Raw genomic sequence first — 25,050 nt, 5'->3', positions numbered from 1 at the left:
TTCCATCACAACCCAGTACACACATATATCCGTAGAACTAAAAGGAAAATGTCACTAAGTGGTATTTACCCTGACTCAACGTGAGGCACCCTGAAAATGTCTTTTCCAATTTTTAATGTTAGTTGCAACCTCTAAAAGAATTTCACGTAGCACGGAGCAACCTGAAATCTGAAAAACTGTTTCACTTATGAACCGCTTTGAAGTAGGCCCTGTCTTATCCTGGCTCTGTCTCCTTCGACACAGCCTGGGACGGGTTTGCACATTTGAGTGTGTCTGTGTTTGTAAAGAGCTTTCTTGCTGGTTGCAGGCTCGTGGCATTTATTGCTTCATTCCATCCTAACAGCGGCTGTGTGAAGTAGGGACTGTCATCAGCACCATTTTATAGGTGAGGGATGAGAGTTGCAGAGAGGGAGCATGGCTGGCTCGAGGTCTCATCGCTGGTGTGTTGGAGCAGGGACTTGGACCCGGCTGGCCGTGTTCCCCGGGATCCAGCATGCTTACATACGGAGGTGTGTGCTGATGGCGGGAATAAATGATTCTCCCCAGGACCTTCTTTTTATAGCGTTTTCCAGGATGGGTGTACGTAGTGAAAGGGTATACACTAATCATTTAGTAATTCTATCGGTGACTCCACCACGCAGGATTTCCCAACCTCAGCACTTTTGACATGTGGCCTGGAGAATTCTGTTGTGGGCGACTGTTTGTGCACTGTGCGATGTTGAGCAGCATCCCAGTCCTCTACCTACTAGATGCCCGATGCCAGTGGCACCCCACGCACGTACACGCAGTCGTGACAACCAAAACATCTGCAGACAGTGCCAGGTGTCTCCTGTGTGCAGAGTTACTCCTGATTGAGAACCACTGCTCTAAAGGAATGAAAAACTACTAAAGACCAATCTATGGTTTCCTGCTTGCAGATTCAGTCCAAAAGAGTGGCAAAGACAGGGCTCAGTCAGGGAGTTAGCAGGAGACAGAAGGCATACTGCATGGCTTAGCTGAAGGCTTAGTGAAGGGGCCAATGACAGAGGTAAGGGTGGGATTAAAGGAATCCATGGGGTGATGAGGCCCCTAGGGACTAAATAACAGAGACACCCTTAGGCTAGGGAAAGGGTCATGAATGGAGTAGTGAGTGCTGAAGCCATTGAAAAGGGGCTGCATAGCAGAACTCGGGAGCCTGACCACTGCCAACCCACAGTGCAGGAGGGAGCCCCAGGAATCACTAACCAGTGCAGGATGGGAGAGCCCCATGAATTAGTAACCAGACCTCTCTCTCCCTCCTCCCTCCCTCATGCCTGCTGTGCCTCCCACCTGCCAACCCAATAGGAAGCCAAGAACAAGGGCCCAGATGCCCTGCCCTGGTATGCTCTGTGCCAGGGAGTCTGCCCTTCCTCACCAGTGGGCTCCCTGGTTCTCTGGCAGTCCACGGAGGTCATCCTCTGGGGAACCTGAGCAGGACAGGGACATCTGAGAGTGGACCTGAGGAGTCACCAGCGCAGGACCCGTTTCACCTGTGCTCAGCCTCATGGCATCCGAGTCTCAGTGATGTCTGGCATCACTTCTGAGCTAATAATTAGCAACTCATAATTGTATTGGTGCGTATATCATCCCAAAGAAAACAAACAATGAATTAAATTCATAAATAACCTACAACATAGCACATTCCATTCCTGTCTCAGCCCAGTCAGAATTTAGGGTTGTTTGTGGCCAGACACAATTTTAACTAATGCCACGTGGTGTCAGAGGATCTGAGTTCTAGTCTGCCTGTGCCTCCAGCTGGCTGTCAGAGGTGGGCAATGGTATGTAATTTAACAAGCATTGTCTGTGTGGCACTACCACGTGACAGCATAGAAAGATGAGTACAGGCAGACCACTATCTGGTCTCAAGAACAGGTGAGTAAAGAGAAGAACAGACACAAGTTTATAAGTTCTGTACAGCATGATAAGAGCTATAATTGAGGCCCTTAAAGGCCAGGGCTACAGATAAAAGAGCAATTAGGTTTGTGGGAGGCACCTAAGAAAAGCCACACACACGAAAAAAAGAACCCACAAAATAGTGGCAATGACTTCACCTCAAAAAGATGCCAGATGGACAGTAGAAAGAGGCATTCCAGGTAGCGCCAAGGCAGGAAGGCATAAAAGTGTGCACTCTGCAGAACCACAAATATTCATGTGTCTCTAGAGCAGAGACGGGCAAACTGCAGCCCGCAGGCCAGATGCAGCCCTCTGCCTGTCTTCCTAAGAATAGGTTTTACATGTTTAAACAGTCCAAGAAAAAAATCAAAAGAAGATGATTTCATGACACATGAAAATGGTATAAAATGTAAATATCAGTGACCATAAATGTGGGTTTATGGGAACACGGCTTCGCTCTCTGATTTATGAATTGTGTATGGCTGCTATAGCACTGCCTGGGCAGAGCTGAGCAGTTTGCAGCTGAGATGGATGGCCCACAGCCTAATATATCTACTCCCAGACCTTTTACAGAAAACATTTACTGAATCAGAACAAAGCCCACAGTCTAGAGCGGAGGCGAGCAGCGAGGGGCAGCGAGGCCTGAGGCCGGAAGGTCAGGTAGGGCTCACATTGTGAAAAGCTGCAGTAAAGTTGGGTTTGATCCCATGGGTGATGTGGGGTGATCAGAAGTTTTAAACAGGAGGGGAGGTGGGATCACATTTTCATTTTCCAAAGCTCTTTGATTGCTGTAGAATAAAAATGTGGGGAAGAGATGGCAGTGAAGAGCCTTTGAGAATTAGAAGATGATGAGGACCAGGGTTTAGGTCAGCCGTGGGCAAACTACGGCCCGCCGGCCGGATCCGGCCCATTTGGCTGTTCTATCCGGCCCTCGGAGCCGAAAGAGCCGAGGGTTCTCTTGCTCTCCCCTCCGCTCCTTCACCAGCAGCAGTGTTAACATGGCAACGTCGGGAAACATGGCCGCAGCTCCTTCTTCTGGATCCGCCCATTCAGTAGAAGGAACAACCTCTCAATCTTCCAGAGGCTCCTTGTAATGCCCGCGGACGCGTCCCCCGACATCACCCTGGGAATGCGTAGACACGTTATCGTGGTAATGTAGGGAGACACACCCCTGGAGAGCACAGTATCAGAGCATTAGCTAAAAAGGAGACCAACAACACTGTTCCCACTGAAGTTGATGTTTTAAAGCCCACAAAAACCTTTCAACCCAGTCTACATTGCCATCTACATCTACATCCCGGGCATAATTTGGAAGTTGCACTAAAGAAAATGTTTAATTTACTGTTTACACATTTTGTTCTTTTCTATTTGTTTTAGTTTTAAATTATTTTATTATATTTAAGTTTAATTTGAAAGGCTTTTGTACCTTTCCTTACCTTTTGTACCTTTGGCAATTTTATTTTGCCTTTGCCATCTTCAATATAAGGTATGTTATTGTGCTATGATTCCTCCATTTTTTTAAGTTTCAAATTATAATAATTAGTGTTTACATTCTTCTTGTTAAAATGTTTGAAATGAATAAAACTATTGAAATAAAAAAAAAAAAGACCGTACCCTTTTATGTAATGATGTTTACTTTGAATTTATATTAGTTCACACAAACACTCCATCCATGCTTTTGTTCTGGCCCTCCGGTCCAGTTTAAGAACCCATTGTGGCCCTCGAGTCAAAAAGTTTGCCCACCACTGGTTTAGGTGGAGATGGAGGGGAGGAGACAAACCAGACGTGATCTTCCCATGGTGCACCACACTGGACTCATGATTAGTTAGATTTGGGAGTGAGAGGGGATGGGGGAAGGAGATGGAGGAGTCAGGGATGAACCTTAGGTTTCTGGCTTGAGGAAGTGAGTAAAAAATGATTATATTAACCAGGATGGTCTTGGGCAGAGGCAGATGGGGGATGAATTTTGCTTGGGACACATTGATTCTTAGGTCGTATTGGGATATCAGGGGTTGGGGGACTATCTAGCAGGTAGTTGGCTATTCTTCCAGTCTGTAACTCAAGGATTTAGGCTAAAGATAGAGATGTGAAAGGTTCAAGGCAAAATAGAGGCTGGGGCCACAGTCCTCTCTTAGAGTGGGAGTCCTCCCCATGTATATCACATCAGAGGAGGAGCCCAAAAGAGTGGGTTTTCAAAGTGGGTTCCTTGGAGGCCAAAGGATTCTCCCAGAAGCTGTTCTGATAAAGGCTGAGTGGGTGAGACTCCAGGTTTCCGCCCCAACTTCAATCAGAACAGTTCCTCTTTCATGTATTTTGTGTAGTAAGAATTTACCCAAGAATTTTAAACTGATGGGTCCTATACCTAAACTTGGGAACCCCAGGACTTGAAGGACCACAAGGTTCTTCTAGTTCTGGAAGACCCTTGAGGGTGTGTAACTCTTCCCTCTGCCTCCAGAAACATTTCCAGTTCTCGATGTTCATTACTTTCTTGGTTTTTTCAAGGCTTCAAGGAATCAGAGTGAGAAGAACCTTTCTTAAATGCCCCCAGTAGTGAATGATCACAACTAGTAAGGGACCCCTCACTGTCACCCTCCTCACCTGTAAAGAGGGAATAATATTAACCCCATGGGGCTATTGGAAATTAAAAGAGATCCTGGTGAAGTATCTGGGATGTGGTAGATGCTCAGGAAATGGGACCCTGAAGCTTCAGACCCACCAGTTACCTTGACTCTCTGTGCAATAAGAGCGAGCTGGCGGCTCTGGCTCCTCCTTGGAGGTGTTCCCTTTGCCTGCCACTCTGACCTGATGATCATCATCTAGTGCCCGTCCCTCCCTTCAGCCAAATTGTAGCCCTGCCCCGCTGTCCCTTTCACTGCCTTTCTTGTCAGTTCAATGCTGGTGACCAGGAGATGAAAGATGTTCTACAGAGAAACTATTGGCTCCAGCTTTCTAGAAGTCCTGTAAACTCAGTTGTCTGCAGAATAAACTTTTCCATTCGGAAACAGTTTGCATTTGCTGAGCTGCTTGGGGCTGTTTATAGTAACAAGCTGAAGCTTGTTTTTCACGTGAACCTGTTCTGTTCTTGCTTGTGACTGATCTGCAGTCTGGACCAGAGCGGAAAGCACCTCAGGCATCTCGTGGTCCATGCTCTGACTCTTTTGTCCTCTTCTGTTAGCCTGCTGAGTTGCCAAACTCTAGCCAGCCTCATTTCCAGGTTCGGGGTCCCAAGGGACCTTTGCACAAATAGCTGAGTTGTCACTACCTGGCTCAGGAGCCCACAAAGAAGGCTCCTGAATTCAGTCAAGAGTGAGCCTGAACGAAAAAGTGAGCATGAACACAAAATGGGGCACTCCTCACCCCACCAGCGAGTAGAACCCATTCCTTTTTCCAGGAAATGAATTCCAAGCACATATTTTTCTAAAAGTTGACCATTCACCCACTTGGTCACCAGACTAATATCAGAAACTTTCTCTGTGCCTGGCTGTGTGTCAGTCACAGGATACAGACATAGGAGCTCATGGGACAAGTTGGCAGGAGAACCAGAGAGTTCACTGCGATGCATGAAGGCTTTCACTGGTCTGAATACAGTCCCGAGAGAGCATCGACTTCTCCCTGAGATGAGGGACAGCCACAGAGAGCAGATAACCTTTGAGTGAGGCCTTGACCAACAAGAGGAGAAGAGAGGGAAAGGACGTTTCAGGAGAGAGAACAGCATTGCAAAGGCAAACTGACTCCAATAACCGATGTCCACGATGATTGCCTGAAACATCTTTCCTCCGGTGCTTTTCTCCAGCTGACTTCTCGGAAGTAGTTTGTGAAGATCATTGCACAGTCCATTAATAACAAAGCACTATTCTAGAAATTAGAACAGTCCACACCCACACGGCCCCCCATCTCCCATGCCAGGGTCCTTCTCTTCTTTAGGAATTCTGATAGCCAGAAGCTTTGCTGTGGTTAACCAAGAAGTCATACCACCAGCATCCAGCAGAGCACCTCTTGCCACCTAAGCTGGGTTGATTTCCTTCTTCCGCCCTATTCAAAAAGACAAATCACCAGCCTGGTGCATAACCTGTTTCTGAGGGACTTTGCATATATTTCTTAACTGTCAATAATTCTTCAACACCTACATTCTTAGCAGTGGTATTGCCAGGATGTGGAGTGATTGTTTCATGATTTCCACACCAATGTTAGGCTTTTATTAGCGAGAGCAGTGAATTCAGGGCTGGAGTGCACTAAAGCAAAGCACCCAGACAAAGCCCTTTCTTGTAGCGTTTAGTGGGTCTTTGACTTTGTCTTCATTCTCCTCCACGCCATTTGTCCCAGCAATCCTCAGCACAAGGACGATCTGAAGTTCCACCAGATGGTCATTTAGTTGTTTTTTGTCACCATCAGTCATAGTAACATTCTAACTGCTCAATGGTTTCTTGAATATATTTCTCAGCTCAAATCTTGTCACCTTTTCCTTGCAAGAACGTGGCATCATCTTGGTTCACAATAACCTCTCCAACTTTTTCTAAGTCATGAAGTGAAACATCTTAAAGATGGAGAGCCCAGCTCGCGTTTCCAAACCCCACACCATCAGTAGCACCAGCTTCTTTCTGTGACACCAGACCTGGAGCTTGGACTGCTGTGACCGGAAAGCCAACTTCTGTCCTATTTAAAATGAGTGGACTGAGAGCATCTTCAGCAATTACAACCAAAGACCTGCATTGGCTTTGGCAATTTCCAGAGCGGGTACAGTGGACGGAACACTGGAAATCAGAAGTATCCCAGAATTCCCCTTTCTGAACTTTTTTATGCATTACTCAACTGGAGGGATGTGGACTCTTAGTTCAATTCTGTGCTTTCAATTCCTAATTCACCACTCAATGTTTTTCTGCCCTATGTTGTGAGGACACTGAATCTTTGTGATTCCATCAGAAATGATGTCGCTGATTTCTCGGTCTCCATTTGCAAAAATTGTGGCAAAGTGAGCAATCTCTTCAGGGGTTAGCATAGGTTTAGGGGGCTTCTTCCTAAATTCGTGGTTATAGCATCAACATGCAACATCACACCTTTCCTGATTTCCCCTGGTGAACACCTTTGCTCATCTTGAAGCCTTCCCTGGCCACCGAACATTCCAGTGTGTAGCAGGGTGGTGCCACCGCAGCCTCTTCATTTATGTGTTTTGGAGCATCCTGGTCAAATCTGGTGTGATGGTTTTATATTTATTCTGTAAGGCACCTGACCTGGCAATGGACACCTCACCTTTGGTTGCTTCCCAGCTGTGCTTCAGAATCCCTGTCCTCCCCACTGCTCTTCTCCGCGGCAAGGACATGGGTGTCTGCTGGAAGGTCTGAAGCTGGAAGCAGTAGGTCTTGAGGCATCTGCACTGAATTTTATATCCGTGGCATAAATCTGACTGAGATGAGGAGCCAGTGTGCTAGACACTGGCTTTGTCTAGTGAAGGACTGTGAGTAATGAAAGTATTCCTGCAGGCTGCTGCCAGGCTGCGAGGCAGGCCTCTGTGACAAGGGAGGGACAGAGTGCAGGAGGCACATCCATGTTTTCAAAGGGGAGATCAGATTTCAGTTTTTAAAAGATCACGCTCTGCAACATTTTTAAAGATGGGCTAGAAGAGACTGAATCAGTGAACAAAATCCAAGCGAAAATGATGAGTTTAGGGCAGGAGTGGCTTAGAACATGGAAAGAAGGTACACATTGGAAACTTTTTTAAGGTTGAATGAATTGGAATGAATTGGATTTGGTGAGGGAGTAGGTTTGTGTGGGGTGGGTGGGGGGGGAAATGAGGGGATGCTCCAGCCAGCAGGACAGCCCAGTGGTGGGGAAGGGGGATGATCAAGGTTAGGGCATGATCGCCCTGTGGAGGGAAGTTTGAATCCATTGGGGAGAGCAGAAACTGCAGGTTCCACCACCCGAGATTCCCAGAGCCTTGGAGACAGGTCAGACCTCCCTCTCCTCTCTACTCACAGGTCCTGTCTCCGGCTAGCTCAGCCCAATAACTCATGCTGCAGGCTGGAGAGGCATTTGTATTGCCAGATTCTTCTAGCTAAATGTGTACCATGTGTCCCGCTAACCTTTACAGCAGCGGGGAAATGTCTTGTAATTAACCAGAATATAAAGGATGAATGGAGCAGCCTGGCAGTCTCCTGTAGGCATTATCATTCGCAGGAGATGAATGCACCTAGTAAGATTTCCATCAACCAGTTAAAGCCCGCACTCCTCTCCTGGGAACCCTGACTGTTCACATTCAGCACAAGAGCATGTGTGAGTGTGAGTTACATGGTGTATGTGAGTACTGATAGACACATGTACACAGTGCGCAGTGTGCTCTGTGGACATGACACCTCTTCATGTCCTCCTACACCTCACGGTTCCCCCCCAGCAACCTCAAGGAAACCCCATGCAGCATTTGCCCTGGGAATGGCATCATGGTGCACTGGCCCTTTCCCCGTCCCCCTTCCCAAGTGTGCAGGACAACTGGAAACAAGGGAACTGGGAAGACTGACTCACCTCCTCCTTCTTGGCTAGGTGCCCAGTCATCTCCACAGACCTGACCTCACGTGGGCCGCACTGGGTGACAGAGACCTTCCCCCACCCCCTGCCCCAATGCCTGGCCTCAGGGAGAAGAGACCTCCCACACACACCCCTACCCCAATGCTGGACCTCAGGGAGAAGAGAACCCCCCCACACACCCCTACCCCAATGCTGGGCCTCAGGGAGAAGAGACCCCCACACATACCCCTACCCCAATGCTGGGCCTCAGGGAGAAGAGAACCCCCACACACACCCCTACCCCAATGCTGGGCCTCAGGGAGAAGAGACCCCCACACACAGCCTACCCCAATGCTGGGCCTCAGGGAGAAGAGAACCCCCACACACACCCCTACTCCAATGCTGGGCCTCAGGGAAAAGAGACCCCACACACACCCCTATCCCAATGCTGGGCCTCAGGGAGAAGAGCTCCAACTGGTCTTGCAGTGCTGGGACCACTCTCGTTCTCTTGGGATGATCAAATCAGAGGAATTTTCCCTGCCGCACTCTATTAGCTAGGCTTGAATAATGCATGCTCCCCTACCGACACCCTCTGTTTAATAATGGTCCATGTTGGTGTTCATTGGAAATTTTCCTGCTGGATACACTTGGAGAGTAATGCACATTTATAAAAGGGTCTGAGTGCACATTAGAAAGCAGGGGCTCTGTGGTAGTTACTGAATTCTGTCAGGTGTTCAGCTTTGACAGCAACTTGGCAGGGACATATCCTTGGGGAGCTTTTTTATGCAGGCAGAGAGGGGTGGGGTAGGGGGACTGGGATGCGGCCCCCTGGCGCACCTGGTCGCCCTGGGCTTTGAATTCAGGATTGGCACGTCACCGCAAGTGCAGAGCAACTACCTGAGTTTCCAGGGCCTGAGCTGGGAGGGACAGATGCTGAAGAAGGTGGACGGTGCCCCTGAGATTGCTTTGGGGGCAGGTCACAAGAGAAGATGCTGAGGTTCGGCAGAGAGCACAGCTGATGCTATCTCTATGACCTAGGGCGGTGGTCGGCAAATTGCGACTCGTGAGCCACATGCGGCTCTTTGGCCCCTTGAGTGTGACTCTTCCACAAAATACCACGGCCTGGGTGAGTCTATTTTGAAGAATTGGCGTTAGAAGAAGTTTAAGTTTTAAAAATTTGGCTCTCAAAAGAAATTTCAATCGTTGTACTGTTGATGTTTGGCTCTGTAGACTAATGAGTTTGCCGACCACTGACCTAGGGCAAATCACTTTAACTGCTGGGACCCTGATTTTACTGTCTTTTAAGTAGGTATAATAACTATGGGTGAAGATGGTTAAGTGTATAAGGACCAAATAAAATGATTATTGAGTGCCCACTGTGTGCCAGGCACTATTCTAGGCATTGATGATACAGCAGTGAACACAATAGCCGAAAACCCCTGCCTTTGTGGAGCTTACATTGCAATGCGGGGTGACCAGACTCGATAAGTAAATGACATAGTGTGTGAGAAAGTTAGGGAGGTAAAGTAGGGAAGGGGAGGGAGAGTTGGGGTTGGAGGTGTAGTTTTGAATGGAGCAGTGTGAGAAGGCCTCCATGAGGAACTGGTGTTTACATGAATGCTTCCAGGGAAAGAATCATGAAGATTTCTTGGGGAGAGCCTTCTAGAGAACTGGCCAGCGGGAGCAGGAACATGCCTGGCATATTATAGGAACTACAGAGAGGCCCGTGGCTGAAGGAGAGTGATTGAGGTCATGGGGAGGGCAGATAGGTCTGTGCGGGCCATTTTAAAGGCTTCAGCTTTCCCTCTAGGAGACAAGGGTTGCTGCTGATGAGTTCTGAGCAGAGATGTAATATGGGCGCACTTATGTTTTAAAGGATCCCTTTGGCTCTTGTGTTGAGAACAGATTATAACAGGGGCAGGAGGGAAGATGGGAGGCCATGGCAACAGGGAGAGAAGTGGTGCAGGGTTGGGTCAGCATGATAGACATGGAATTGCATTTGGATAGATTCGGAAAGATTTGCTGATGCAGCGGTGTGGGTGGAAGGAAAGAAAGGAGTCAAGGATGCTGATGTTAAGAACTGGTGAGGCACTTAGCCCAGGGCCTGGCACCTAGGAAGTGCCTGTTTACAGATGTTGCTAACACGGCTGGGTACCAGTCTGAGTGGGGCTGAGTCAACCAGCCTGCAGAGGCCAGCTGTGAGATGCCACGGGGATCTGGGATTGGATAGATACCCCCAAGCCACCTAACCAGAGACAGGACAAAGCCCTTGGAGGCCAGCAGAGTGCACTGGAGAACTGGGGTAGTCGCACACAAGATGGTAGATGGATGTAGAGGAGTGGTCTTTGGAATTGGGTTCTGGCTCGGGTGCCCTAGCTGTGTCATTTGGCAAAGTCCTAAAAACCTGTAGATTGGACTCAGTGATTGGATCAAAACCCAGTTCAATCCATCAGGCCAGCACCTGAGCCAGGCACCACCCCCCAAAGGCCTCCAGGACCCAGCTTCTCCCGCCCACAATAGGTCGGCGGGTGTAGGCTATATTGATTGGCTCCACGGGTCCCTTGTCCTCCTGGGACCAGCCATGTCTTTCTCCTCCCAATGATGCCAGGGGGCAAGACTGATCTGACTGGCACTTTTCAAGACTTTGGACATGTCAAGGCCTCCAAAATTCCACTGCCCAAACCCAAAGTCAAGGAGTACACAGTCACCTTGCAAAGGGTGTGGATTCAGGGAGGGTGGCAATTTGGTGCCATTATCCAGTCTAACACACCAGGTCAGTGCTGGTTTGGAGCCTGGGCAGGGCTGAATCTGCAGGGAAGCCAACAGGCAGGGATTCCCAGGTGCACGGGAGGTCACCTTGTCTGCCTGGCCCAGAGGACCACCTGGATAGCAGCTCTTTCTTCAGGTCTGGGCGCCTGCTGCGCTTGAATGCTACCCTTGATGTATCCTCGCCTAGAGGGGCTTCTGGTGTTAACCCAGCATGGAAAGTCCCAAGCCAAGAAAGGGATCAATCCAGAGGTCCCATCCCCAATCACAGACAATAACTTAAACCCTTTCCCTCTTGCTTCCTCTCTAGTCAAGAAGCAAATCGAGCTGAAGTCTCGAGGTGTGAAGCTGATGCCCAGCAAAGATAGCAGCCAGAAGACATCTGTGTGTAAGTGTCTGCCCGCTGGCCCCTGCCAGCCTCTCACTTGACCTCAGACCCTCCAGTGCTGTGACTATGGGGGAGCCAGATGATGCTGGAATGATTTCCCTTCAATCCTGCCTTCCTCCATCCCGGGCTCTGTGCACAGACACACTGACCTGGTGGCCAGTGAGCAGCCCAAAGGCCTGTCCTCAGCCTTTTCCTCCTCCCCGTCTTCCCATCTCCCTCCTCGCTCCTCTTTCTCCCTCACTTCCCATTCTGACTGTAGTCCAGGGAGTCATTACTGCTCCATTTCTCTCTTTATTTTTCCTTTTGAATCACTTCCACCTGCTAAGACCGTCCTTTTTCTGGCTCCTTCTCTAGGAGTCAGTGACCTCCAGCTGGGACCTTGGAGTCTGCAGGGCCCTAATTCCAGCCCCTGTGGCAAGATTGGGAAGGGGAGCGAGAGAAATGCCGAGTAACCTCCACCAGGGTCCCTGGACCTGGCTGGGCAAAGAGTGGACTAGAGGGTGGGGGTCCTGCCTCTCGAGCCAGTGGGGCAATGCTGGGCTCTCTGCTTGGGGACAATTACGTCTGTGGAACATGTTCCTGCTATTGGTGTCTGAAAGATTTAAAGGGGGGCATCCAACACTGGGGAGTGGGCTGGATGTCACCCAGAAATACCTGATTGGAACCTATGCTGTGAGGCTTTGGGGCTAGAGCACAGGAAGGGGTTGGGGAAGGCTCTGGGTGCCACCTGGAAGGCTGGTCTTGAAAGCAAAGGAGATTTTTCCAAGAATCCCTCTCTTTTCATTCTGGAAGTGAGTGCGGGGGGGCCTTCCGTGGTCCCCAAATGACTGGCCTTCCGGTTTTCTGTCTCCTCCCTTTCCTTCCTTTACCCTCTGCATCTCACATCCTTCAGTCTCTCCCTCCACGTTCCCCCCTCCTTCCTCCTCACCTTCTCTGCTTTCTCCTCCTCCTCTATTTCTCTCCTCCCTCCTGCCCCTCTCATCTCACCTCCATGTGCTTATTTCTCTTGAGGTGCGAGCAGTGCTTCCTGAGAGATGGGGAGCTGCCACCGGTGTCCCAGAGCTCTGTGCCTTGTGTGGTGGGAGCGGGGCTGGGCAGAGGCAGTTTGGTCCTGAGACCCCAGTGGAACTGAGCCTGGGTGTGGGATTTTTCTGTGGTCTTTCAAGTCATCCAATCAAGAGGGGGTACCACTCCCCATCTCTGGGGACCATCGCCTGGTCATTGTACCCCCGAGAAGGCTGGATGACAGGGAGCAGTCAGGAGGCAGTACGTCTATGTGTGACTAGGGACCGGGGGAAGAAGCAGGGAGCCAGGAGAGCCGAGGGTTAGGCCAGGAGTCTGCAGAGAAGGCTCGAACCCTGGCCCTGGCCCTAATAGGCCATAGGAGACTAGATGAACTGAGGCAGGCACGATTTAATTTCCGAGTCTGCCCTGAAGCCTCAGGCAAACTATAAGGAAATGGCCCAGATTTGGGAGAGCAAGTTTTTATCCCATCGTGTCTTCAGGTAACCGTGTTGCCCCAGGCACTTAAGTCTCAGTTTCCACATCTGTAAAAAGGGGATATGAAACCTTACCCTCTCTTCCTTCTGGGGATGCTAAGATGAGCCTTCTTGGCCTAGGATTCAGAAGGTCCATGAACTGGCCAACAATGACAGTGATGCTGTGGGTGCACTTTAGGGGAGGGGGACCCATGGTTTTCATTGCTACTCAGAGGTGCCCAGAACTCCCTTGGAAAGATTCGTAAACCTGTTCTAATGAAATAATGCAAACTATTCTTTTTTGGGGGGGGAGGGGGGAATCGCTCTGTTACAAGGTACTGGTCTTTGTTCTGAGATTTCCTTGTGTGACTCAAGCTGCCTCTGAGGCAGGTAACCAAGTGTATGCAGGTATCTGACCCTATGTGTTCTGCCCAAATGCCCTATGGACAGATGTTCTGAATTTCTTCACGTACATATCCTGGACGCTGCTTGTTGCCTTCATCAGACAGTCTGTGGGTACCATGGATCCTCCACCATCGGTTCTGGCCACCCACGTGTCCATGCCTCCTTTCACTCTGGATAGAAGCATCGCCTTTCTGAGCATGTTTCAGCTTCTTCCTCACCATAGGGGTCCTCACAGGGTGGGAGTAAGATTCACCTTCCCTTCTCCTTCTGCTCTCTGCAGTCAACAGCAAATTAATGCTGCAAACACAAGCCACTGGTTTTGATTAGGCAGGAGAGGTTGGAATTATAGAAAGATAAGGGAAAAGCCTCTTGCCTCTGTATTCAGGCAGTAAACTGCTCTCAGCAACCTAAGTTTGTTTGTTGCCTGGGGAGCCTAAAGTCCGAATGGGGCTGCTGTGGTCTGCTCAGTCCTCCCAGGAAGACAGGACACCAGTGAGGTGTGGGCGGCTCCCTGCTGGGCTTGTAACTTCCTGGACAGTGGCTGGGCCTTCCTTCGGGCTGGCTGATTTAAAGAGGGCAGCAGGTGTGCTTCATGTGCCTGGTGGGTGGGCTGTGCCAGGGTCCCTCCTCTCTGGTCCAGAGCATCTTCATCTGTTAGCCTTCCACTCTTGTCTGCTCACTGCGTGGTGTCAGTGCTGACTGAGAGGGCAAGAAAGGGGCAAGTCATTCCTGTCCATTGTTGATGTGCTACCAGGTGGCTGTGTGGTTCCAATGGGTGGTCTCAGGGACTTTGGGGTGGGTGTGATCAACGGGCAGGGTGGAGTAGGCAGGGCCTAAAGAAGGTGGGAGCTTAGCTGGGAAGTCCTCAGTAGGGTTGGAATACATGAAGCTGGCTTACCAACAGGTGAACCATAAGTACAGCTTAGCTCCAGTCTGCCCTCCTCATCTCAGAACAGAGCCTCCTCTCTCCTTCCCACGCCCTGGGGAACCTGGAGGTCCCAGTTATCTCTGCCTCCCTAGCTTGCAACACTGAGGCTCCGGGAGGCAGGAACGGCTCTGCTTTTGGAGACTGCATTTCCTTCTTATCATCCAGGCCCTGAGGCCTGGTGGCCATGGGGACATGGCTAAGTTTAGCAAGTGGAAGCTTTGGAGGAGAGCCTTGGCCAGAGAGGGGAGGGGAGCAGGGGTAAGAGTCCAGTGGGAGTGAGTGGGTTTAACCTGGTGATGTGGAATGGTAGAGAAAGGGAAGCTACGCAAGAGGCCATGAGTTCTGCCACATAAATGAGAGGATAGCAGATGTCCAAACTCCCAGATCCCTTGGCCAGCCATACCCTGGGGTGCCTAGAGGTTTGAACAGGGTCTACACCAGGCTTCTAACTGTAGAAATGAGCTTTAGCCTCTGAGTCTAAAGTGAAGCTCCTCACAGATCCCTTGGCCAGGAAGTCCCCTGCTTCCTCCCCCCTCCCCCACCCCTCCCCCAAGGCTCTCCCACACCCAGTCTTCCATGAGCCCAGGTGATTCTTTGCCAAGTCCATTCTCACTAACCCATGTCTGTCCCAACTTCCAGGCTCTTGTCCTTTACCCAGACAATCACACAACTTCCTAACTCATCTTGCATCTCATGAGCAATCCACATCTTTCCTGCACTTCCCACACTCAGGACTCTTCAGTGGCTCCCTGTCATTTTCAGGATCATACTCGAACCCCTTAAAAGTTTGACCTCTGACATCTCACCTTTTACTCATCCATCTCACCCATCACCCTTCCTCCTGTTCTGGTCACACTGGGCAACCCCAGTTCTGTTTCTGTGTTTCCACCTCACTCCCCATGCCTGTCTGTCTGCCTGAGCTGTCATTCCTGTCACTGTGCATCCAAATCCTGCTATCTCAGAAGGTCCATGTTCAATAACTCCTCCTCCAGGCAGCCTTTCTTGCTTCTCTCAGCACTGTGAGATGGGTCATCCCTCTGAATCTCCCTGTGGCTGCATCTTTGATCAATTCCCCATGCGGTTTCACAGTTAGTTTCCGTGTTTCATGTCTTCACTCAGATGGGAGCTTCTTGAGGACAGGTCATATATGACATCTGATTTTGACATGCCCCAAGATATATAGTAGGGCTGTGTACACTACTGTGCTCAGTTAATGCTTTTTGTGTATTCGTGTGATGGAGTGAGTGAGTGAGTGAGTGAGTGAGTGATGGAGCACCTTGCTCATATTGTGGGACATCGAGAGTGTGGGACAGAAATGGGCCAACTCGGGGAATGTTACTGCAGACTTTCTGTCATCTCAGGGAGGCAGGAACTGCTCTGCTTTTGGAGACTGCATTTCCATCTTATCATGCAGGCCCTGAGGCCTGGTGGTGTTGGGATCAAGGGACTGGGGAGGCCTTGAGTGGAACTCCTCTGGCCAGGCTGTCTGCCTGGCCCCCGGTCCTGGTCCCCGGAGCCAAGAGTCTAGGGTGTGAGTGGGTTCCAGCCTCATGAGTATGAGCATCTCAAGAACAACGGGCCAGAGAGTGTTCAGCCTCCCCGGAAACGGAAGAAAACGAACTGTGTGTGTCTGATGCTCCCTGATCAAGCCTCTCCTTTAGCTGAGAGGCCTGCACACATCGTCTTTGTAAAGAGGACTCTGGTGTTGGCCCATGTGAGAGCCTCGCACCGCCTGCCAGGAACCACCACAGGCGTCATTTCTGTGCACGGTGCCCTTGACCAGAGGCGAGGGGCACAAGGATGGGGGTGCTCTGGTTACTGCTCAGTCAGGCCTGAGAAGTGTCTAATGGGAAGAGGTTTCTCAGCAGAAATATCTGTGTTTGAGCGAAAGTCTCTACTTTGAACTTCAGACTGCAGCTTTCTCTTACATTCTTTACCGTTTCTGACCACGCATCCACCTTTTATTTAACTTTCTTTGAGTCATTTCTTCATTTGGGGCTGAGGTTGGGGGGCTCATTTCATCTAGAGTCACCACCCCCAGATCCAAAGCTCAAGGTGAGGAGGTCACGGGGCTGTAGACCATCCACCTCCGCTGCTGGTGCAGGATGAGGGACCTGGTGTTGGGTTGGGGTGCCCACATGCTCTAGATGGATTTCCCAAAGGAATTTGTCAAAAGCAGCTCCCCAGCTTGCACACTGAGGAGTCCCAAGCCCAGTGGATCCCAGCAGCCCCACCCAGCCCCAACGGAGCAGGGCCTCATTCTGTCTCTGGGTCCCTTCCCCGAGACACCACCAGCCAGTGCTTCCTGTGGTCACCCATCTCTGTATGTGCTGTTTTTGCCTTGTAGTAACTCAGATTGGTGTGTCCCAAGGGCATAATATGTGTCCAGACCCTGGCATACCTGAAAGGGGCAAAAGACTAGGCTCAGATTTCAGGTAAGATCTGTTTGGGAACTTTGTGATTGCAAGGAGGGTGGGATGGGCTGCAGGGGGGAAGGAAGGGGCTGTCTGGCCTTCCAGGAGGTGGAGGGTGGAGGATGGTGTGGATACAGGAATAGACACTTTCTGGAGAAGTGCTGTGGCCTCTGACATTCTTTCCTAGTCCAGTTCTGGGAATAGCGCCCTTGCCTGAAGGGGAAGGGGAGAGCTATAGACTATAGTGTCACCTGCAAACGGATTCTTAGTGTACAGAGGACCACTGTCATCAGGAATGCCATGCCAGCAAGCAGCTTGTGCCTCTGATAACCTGGGAGACCCTAGGGCCCCAAGATGGTGCATTTCACAAAGTTTCTATTTGGCTTCTTCCCCTAATTCTCAATTTTGATTAAAGTTTTGTGTATCATCCACCCACTCTTAGCTGTCCTAATTGATACTTAGAGAATTACTGTTTTGCTCACAAAGTCACCTTTTGACGTAATCCTAAAACCATTCAGTGGTCAAAAAATGGAGATTTTAAGTGATAAAATTGTAGTGATCAAGGGCCAGAACAGAAGTAAGGTTGAGGTGATACTTTGTGGAAGCAGGAGGCCCCCGGGGTAGGCCCAGGATCGAGCTCACAGACGCACCTTGTCTCCCAGGTTAGGATCCAGCATCCAGTTCACCTGCAACGAGGGCTATGACCTGCAAGGATCCAAGCGGATCACCTGTATGAAAGTGAGCGACATGTTTGCGGCCTGGAGCGACCACAGGCCGGTCTGCCGAGGTGAGGGTGCTTTGGGAAAGGGAGGCTGGCCAGAGCGCCGGGCTGGGTGTGGAGGATGGAGCCCAGCTCTTAGCGCCTGAGGCCGGGGCTCCCATCCAGGCTGGCTTAACCCACTGTCACTGCTCCCCAGGCCTCGGATCCTGCATTCATTTACTGATCCACTTACATTTATTTAGCACCTTTGCTGTGTCAGGTCTACACTACGATGATGAGATCCAGGAGTGGGGAAGAGAACAATGGCCCTGCATGGATCTTTCAATCTAATGGGGGAGCACATATGCAACAGGTTGCTAGCTCATTGCACAGATGTTATACCTACACCTAAATAGGAAGGGGAGTCACCCTCATAATGTCACCTTTAATCCCTCCATTATAACACATGTACATCCTGATCCCTGAATCTCAATGTATGTTTCTCTCCACATACTCACAGTAAACAGGCCTGCCCTTCTGAAGGTGCTCTTAGCTAAGCAGAGCATATGTACCTATCTCAGAGGCTCTCTGTTCTAGCCCCACACCTGGGCACCTTGTTCTCAGGGCCATGCCACTCATGTCCCCAGATGTCACATGTACCGAGGTTGGGCTGGCCAAGCCCTCATCCCCCAAACAATCTTAAAATTACAGACCTGAGTGTGTGCCATTGTGAGGACAGAACAGCAGCTGCTTCTGTTAGAGAAGCCCTGGCCTCATTCCCCAGGGCACCGGGAGGCGGCTTTTAATTCCCTACAGTCTGTGCATCTCTCCTTCTGCTGTTCGTGCGTATGACCCGGACTCAGTCTTGGTGCAGGAATAAGCACTCGCTCTGGAGTTCGTAAACAAAGCCAACAGGTGCTCTTTCGAGCACCCCATTGGAAGAGAAGGCGTGTTGCCCGTGTTAAAGTTACAGTCTGGGTTCTTCCAGTGTAAGGAGATTTTTGCATATCTGCAGGCACATGCATCACTGTGAGATCCATGCAGAGTAAGGGGTCCAGGGAAAAGAACTCTGATCGTGACTACACTGAGGAAACCCACTCCTTTTTTAATGGGTTTGATAAGTCATCTGGAAGAGGGTTCTGAACTTATTTTCAAATGTGCCTTAGTTTTATTCATTCTCGCTCAACTTCCAGGTGGCTCTGATCACCAATGAATAATGTACTTTGTGTTCCCACTAGTTTTAGCTATATTATTTCAAAGATTCCACTTAGCTAATATTTTTTAAACATCAAACAAAAGAAGAAGTCTTGGGTTATAACTCTCAGCTTTCCCACCAGCTGGCCATGGGCTGTTTGGCAAGTCATTAATTTTCCTGGGGCTATTGTTCTTACTGGTAAAGATAGATAATGGTACCTATCCTACTCCATCTTGTGTTAATGTGAAGGTCAAATGGAGTTGTGGATATAGGAACCTTTATAAATTGGGGAGTGCTGGACAAGAATCAGATATCATCATGCTAGATGATAAGCTCTCAAGGGCAAGGACTTCTATTTTGTTCACAAAACAGGACCTGGCACTTAGTAGGTGTTCAGTAACATGTCTTCTCTCCTTTAAAAAAAAAAAAAAATATATATATATATATATATATATATATATATATACACACACACACACACACACACACACACATATATATCACCTAATAATAGACAAACATGTAAATTGACCGTACCTCTGCTATGCCACCAGCCAATCAGGAGTGATATGCAAATTAACCCAACAAAGATGGAAGTTAATTTGCATACACAGGTGCCAAGTGACGGGGGCAGGACGCTTGCATCATCACCATGGCCACGATGCAGGCATTCTGCCCCACCCCTGGGCTCTCAGGGCCTCTGGGCAGTGTGGAAAGGCGGGGCCGGAGCAGAAAGAGGTGGCTCCCAGAGCCAAAAGAGGTGGCTCCAGGGCCTGAGCAGAAAGGGGCTGGGCCAAAGTGGAAAGGCAGTGCCAGCAGCCAGGGAAAGGAAAGCCCATTCTAGCACGAATCTTCGTGCATCGGGCTTCTAGTATATATGTGTATATATGTGTGTGTGTGTGTGTGTGTGTGTGTGTGTGTGTGTGTGTATTATATATGCGTTCAGAGATCATAATAATCTGGCCACTCAGTGTATATACTGTGTGTGTGTGTGTGTGTGTATATATATATATATATATATATATATATATATATATATATGCTTTTTATTTATTTCAGAGAGAGGAAGGGAGAGGGAGAGAGGGATAGAAATATCAATGATGAGAGGTAATCATTGATTGGCTACCTCCTATACACCCCCTACTGGGAATTGAGCCAGAAACCCGGGCATGTGCCCTGATCGGGAATCAAACCATGACCGCCCAACCAGCAACCACACCAGTTGGGTCAGTAACATGTCTTGAATGGATGATTGAATGGATGAATAATTGATTGGCACAACACTCCAATTCCAAGGAGCCAGACACCAGCTGTGTAGAAAGACATAGAATTATCAAATCTGAAGACCAGGGACCCTGTACCAATCTATTGTTTTCAAATTCCTTTTGAGGAGCCAGAATAACAGTATCTTTAGGCAGTGGTGAGATCTGACCTCTCACCAAGATCTTTTCATGGAGGGAAGGTTGTCCTGTTAGTAATGGCAGTCACTTACATGAATATGCCCAAGGGCCAGTGTTTTGGAAGGAAGTTCCCAATTGAGTAATATGCTCACCTTTTTCTCCAGACGTGTTGTGTGTCCCCCTGACATCCTCCAGTGGTTTTGACCCAGTGGACTCTGCACTCTCTGCTACACTGTTAACTAAGCACTGGGCTGAGCTTTTTCACAGCTCTTCTCGTTTTATCCACTGCCACTCTGCAGCTGGGAAGAATCATGGAAAACCAAGCCAGGGAAATTGGGTTCAAACACAACCATCACCACTTTTTAGTTGTCCTTGGGCCAGTGCCTTCACCTCTCTGAACCTCTTCTTTTCCTGGTAAAGGCAGATTATAGAAAACTACTTCGTGACATTACAGCAAGGACTAGATGAGGCAGTGGACTGAAAGCTTTTGTGTAGAAACATCCCAGTGTGGCTCTGAGGCTTTTGTGCACACAGGTTTGGTTTAAACTGCTAATAAACACTGTTGGGATTTAGCTTCCCCATGCCTGGGGGCCCACCACAGCCTCTAGCGGCCATGGCCATGGGGTCTTTTAAAAGCCTGTCCCTCACTGTCTTGCCAGATCACATTGCAATGGCACAGTTTGGAGGCACACAGACTTTGATCTGGATCACAACTCTAGCTTGCTGGCCCTGGGCAGGTTCCTTCATCTTTGTTTTAGCCACAGGGTCCTCATTGTGAACTGGGAAATCAGAACTTCCCCTGGTTAGTGATGGCAAAAAGCAAATAAGCCACGCGATAGAGAGTGGCCAGCACTTACTGCAATGGAGAGGGGTTCTCAGGGCAGGTTCACCTTCCTGCTGCTCCCCCCTCCCTGCTTCTCTCAGATTATCGCAAGGGAGAGAGAGCAAAGGCAAAGGCTCCTGGGTTTGAGCTTGGGCCAGCTGTCCCGGGCAGCGCTGAAGGCCAAGGGCTGAGGTAGATATTAGATTCAAGGGTCCTTTTATTTGGGCAGTTTTGAAAGTTTTTCTTTTCAAACCTCTAGTTTTGAGTTTAAGTAAACCTCACTTTAAGAATATAAAAGGGACAAAACTCTGAATTCCAGGATAGCTGCACTAATAGCAGGTCACCCAGAGATCACATTCGGAAGAGGATCTGTCACCACACATATAGCAGCATTGTTTCTCCTCTAATGCATTTCAGTTGTGATGTGATTTTAAGTATTCCTTGTCCACACCGTTAATTACACTAAAACATGAGGCCTGGCAAATAATAGGCTCTCCACAAATGTTTAAAGACAACCTGCATGAATCGGTGATTGAAATGAATGAATGCTGTGGCACTGTGCCCTCACTTTGGAATCTGACATCAGGCATTCACAGGCCTTTCTTTTGTTTCCCTCCCACCTAAAGAAATAAGCATCTACTTTGACCCCTAGAAAATTGTGATCTTCCAAAGGATATTGAGGGCACCTGAAGCACTGTTATATGAACTCCATTCAGCCCCAGATAGAGGCAGAACAGTATAATAATAAAAGGGTAATATGCTAATTAGACTGGATGTCTTCCAGAAGTCATTCCAGACATCCTTCCTGATGAAGCCAGGCCGGAGGGAAGTAGCCCGTCCCGAGAGCCAGAGGGAAGCCAGTGCCGGCAGCTGGGGGAAGGAAGGCCTACCCTTGCATGAATTTTCGTGCATCAGGCCTCTAGTACAGTGGTTCTCAACCTTACTAATGCCACGACCCTTTAATACAGTTCCTCATGTTGTGGTGACCCCCAACCATAAAATTATTTTTGTTGCTACTTCATAACTGTAATTTTGCTACTGTTAATGAATCGTAATGTAAATATCTGTGTTTTCCGATGGTCTTAGGCGACCCTGCTAGCAGTTCGCGACCCACAGGTTGAGAACCACTGCTGTAGAGCCTAAGACCATCGGAAAACACAGATATTTACATTACGATTCATTAACAGTAGCAAAATTACAGTTATGAAGTAGCAACGAAAATAATTTTATGGTTGGGGGTCACCACAACATGAGGAACTGTATTAAAGGGTCGTGGCATTAGAAAGGTTGAGAACCACTGCTCTAGTATATAATAAAGGGCTTACTGGACTTATTTTATATATGGGGCTTAGTATTTTAAAATGAGATTTCACAGAAAATAAAACAGATGCAGGTAGGAGGTCTCGCACTGCAGTCGGGACAGGGGATTGGGAGTTGCTCGCAACTCACCACTCTCAGCAGCCCCTAAGCTACTTCCAAGGAACCCCTGAGTCTCCAGGGAACACTGTTTATAAGCCACTGATAGAATGAAGAGGACCAAATTGACAACCAGGAGACCTGGTTTCTTGTGACCACAAAATGGAGTTGACAGAGAATAGGACTTGGTACCAGCCCCAGATGAGATACTTACAGTTACTGAGATAATCTACAGAAAACAATACATTATTTTTTTTCCTTTGTGGAGAAACCCACTATTTGCTGTATACATACATATATATTTACATACACATATTACATACATGCACATTTATATATCTGTTTAAAATACAGAGGGGCAGCTAGAACACCAGACTCAGGACTCAGAGGCCTAAGTTCAAGTTCCAACCTTGGTGTTAATGCACATGTAGCCCAGGGCAAGTCACTGAACTGCTCTGAATCTCCTCCCTCATTCTCACACAGTGGGAATGAAACATGGAAAATATGGCACCAACCAGCTAAACTAAAGGCCATGAAAATTGCAGGTGACTATCTTCTTTCCTGGTGGCCTTTGCTGGATCAGCTTCCTGGGCCTACTGCTTAAACACCAACTTTCTGAGTTTTCATCCTCCTCACTTCCCTTCCCCCACTCCTACCTCGAGCCTACACCTACCTCCTCTCCTCTCCCTCCATTGTTCCCTGAGTCCCATATGCAGTAACGATAAAGCTCCCATTTATTGAGCTATTTATACTTGTATAAAGCACTGTAGTAGATATTCCTCATAATTTCTTTATGAAGAATGTGGCAATATCCATATTTCATGTTTAGCTCAGGCTTGGTGTGGTCAATCTACTCGCCCAAGGGCACAAAGCTAATCAGTGGAGCTGGAATTCAAACCCTGACTCCAAAGGCTCCATCCTACACTTCCTGAAAATTGCACCTGCACATCCTTCAGAGTCAGTTTGTTGGATGGAACCACATAGAACATCGCTCTCGCCCACTTTTTGGTAACTTAAGTTTTGGTTTAAAATTGTAAACTCACAGAAATTTTGCAGGAAATGTGCAAAGAACTCCTTTGTACTCTTTACCCAGATCCAAACAACTACTTTTAACAAGTTAATGGCCAAGGAGGGAGCTAAGGGTCAGAGAGGTAGAAGAGCCGGGAGGCGTCATAAAAGCCAGTGAATGCGAGTTTCACCAAGAGAGAAGGGTCACTACGGTTAGATCCTCCAGAGAGGTCAATTGGGGTTACGTGTCTCAACTGAGTGGCAAATGGTTGAAGTTTTTCTTGTAAGAAATTGTCGAGGAAACTGAGCAAAGAAAAGGAAAAGGGCTGACTTGAGCAGAAGCTTCAATTACAATGGCAAACCATGAATCTGTGGTGGTACCATGGTGCTCCAAGCAGCTCCCTGGCACCCAGGATTAGGAATAGAGAAGGTGGATGGTAGAATTAATCAAAGGCATATTTGAGTGTTGAAGGAGCCAGTGGTGAGGGTCTTGAGGTTCAGACTAGTGAAAGAAGAAGGGTCAGCAGGGGATTGAATGATGCGGGAAAATGAGGGAACCAGAAGGCTGGAGGGACCTATGATTTAGGATAGCAAATATCTCAAGATCAAGTTGCTCTGCTGGTTGCATAGGCGGCAGGGGAGAGAATGGGATGATGGAGTTAGATCTCACAGATGGACTCTCTTGGGCCCAGAGCAGCAAATCCTGGGTATGCCCAAGGACATGGATGACTTTGGGCAGGGGGGCTGGCCTCTTAAAAGGCAAAGGAACTGAAGGGAAGATGAGCACATAAGCACACAGGATTGCAGAAGTGGGGGTGAGAGAGAGTATGTGCCTGCCAGGTGTTGTCTGTTTCATCCATAAAGACTAAAGCAAGGCCATCAACTGAGAGTAAGGGAAACAAGAGGAAGGGTGAGAGGTCCGAGGGACAGATAGAAGGAATGAAAGGGTCTTTGTGCAGAGTAGGAGAATGAGCTCAATAGAGCTAAATGGCAGAGTTGCTGGGAAATATCTAGGATTTTTTAAGGTGAATAATCAGGAATTTATAGTGATGTCAATCTTTCTGCTCATGTGATTTTTCTCTGAAAAGCTCAACCTTCTGGGGGCAGATCTAGAGAACATAGGTGGAGAGGTTCATCCATAATTGATGTTTTTCAAGCAACTGATGAAAGGAAAAAGGAACAAGAGACTTGGATGGATTTGCAAGAAAATAATCATAATAGTGGACCATGGGCTCTAGGTTTGATAAGGACAGAAGAGGGGACAGGGAGCTGATGGGTGGAGAAAAAATGTTGGTGTTGGAATGAGGTCTAGACGAAAGTCAGAGAGGAGTTCCTCCAGGGGTTCAGCAACTGTTTGTGGAGCGACGACCTCGAGGAGGTGAGAGAAAGCTCTCCACTACAGAGGACTGCAGAGGAAGCAGTGGACTGGGGAGGGGAGACGGGCTTCAATCAAGGCAAGACCTGGAGCAGGAGGTACAGAGAGATGTTGCAGATGCCAGCCAGGTTTGTTTGCCTTAGACTTGGTGTTGGGGATGTGGAAAGGAGGAGGAGGCAAGTCAGTAGTAGGAGAAGCAAGAGAGGGCAGCATGGAACAGTATGGGAATCAGATTTGGGGAGAAGATAGAATACCAAAGGCATTTGCATCTGAAGCAGTTTCCTTTTTGGTGCCAAGTTGTTGCAGTGCCAGAGCTGGCTGTGGGTCCCGATTGTGTCCCCTGGAATA

At 48.7% G+C, this 25,050-nt stretch overlaps 1 protein-coding gene across 4 annotated transcripts in view; it reads left to right on the top strand.

Moving 5' to 3' along the window:
* The window catches only part of CSMD2 (CUB and Sushi multiple domains 2), a gene marked incomplete at its 5' end in the record, with an annotated part of 547,039 nt that overhangs the window by 273,098 nt on the left and 248,891 nt on the right, over positions 1–25,050 (top strand). For all 4 annotated transcript variants that reach the window (XM_080658115.1, XM_080658114.1, XM_080658113.1 and 1 more), the window contains 3 exons: positions 11,483–11,560; positions 16,719–16,806; positions 17,448–17,572. In XM_080658115.1, the coding sequence (XP_080514241.1) occupies positions 11,483–11,560; positions 16,719–16,806; positions 17,448–17,572 (291 nt within the window). The remainder of the gene's footprint in view (positions 1–11,482; positions 11,561–16,718; positions 16,807–17,447; positions 17,573–25,050) is intronic.

The sequence above is a fragment of the Plecotus auritus genome (assembly GCF_963455305.1).
Source record: "Plecotus auritus genome assembly, chromosome: 2".
Lineage (NCBI taxonomy): Eukaryota > Metazoa > Chordata > Mammalia > Chiroptera > Vespertilionidae > Plecotus > Plecotus auritus.
Note: the sequence above shows the minus strand (reverse complement) of the source record. Positions and strands in the feature narration are given on the sequence as shown.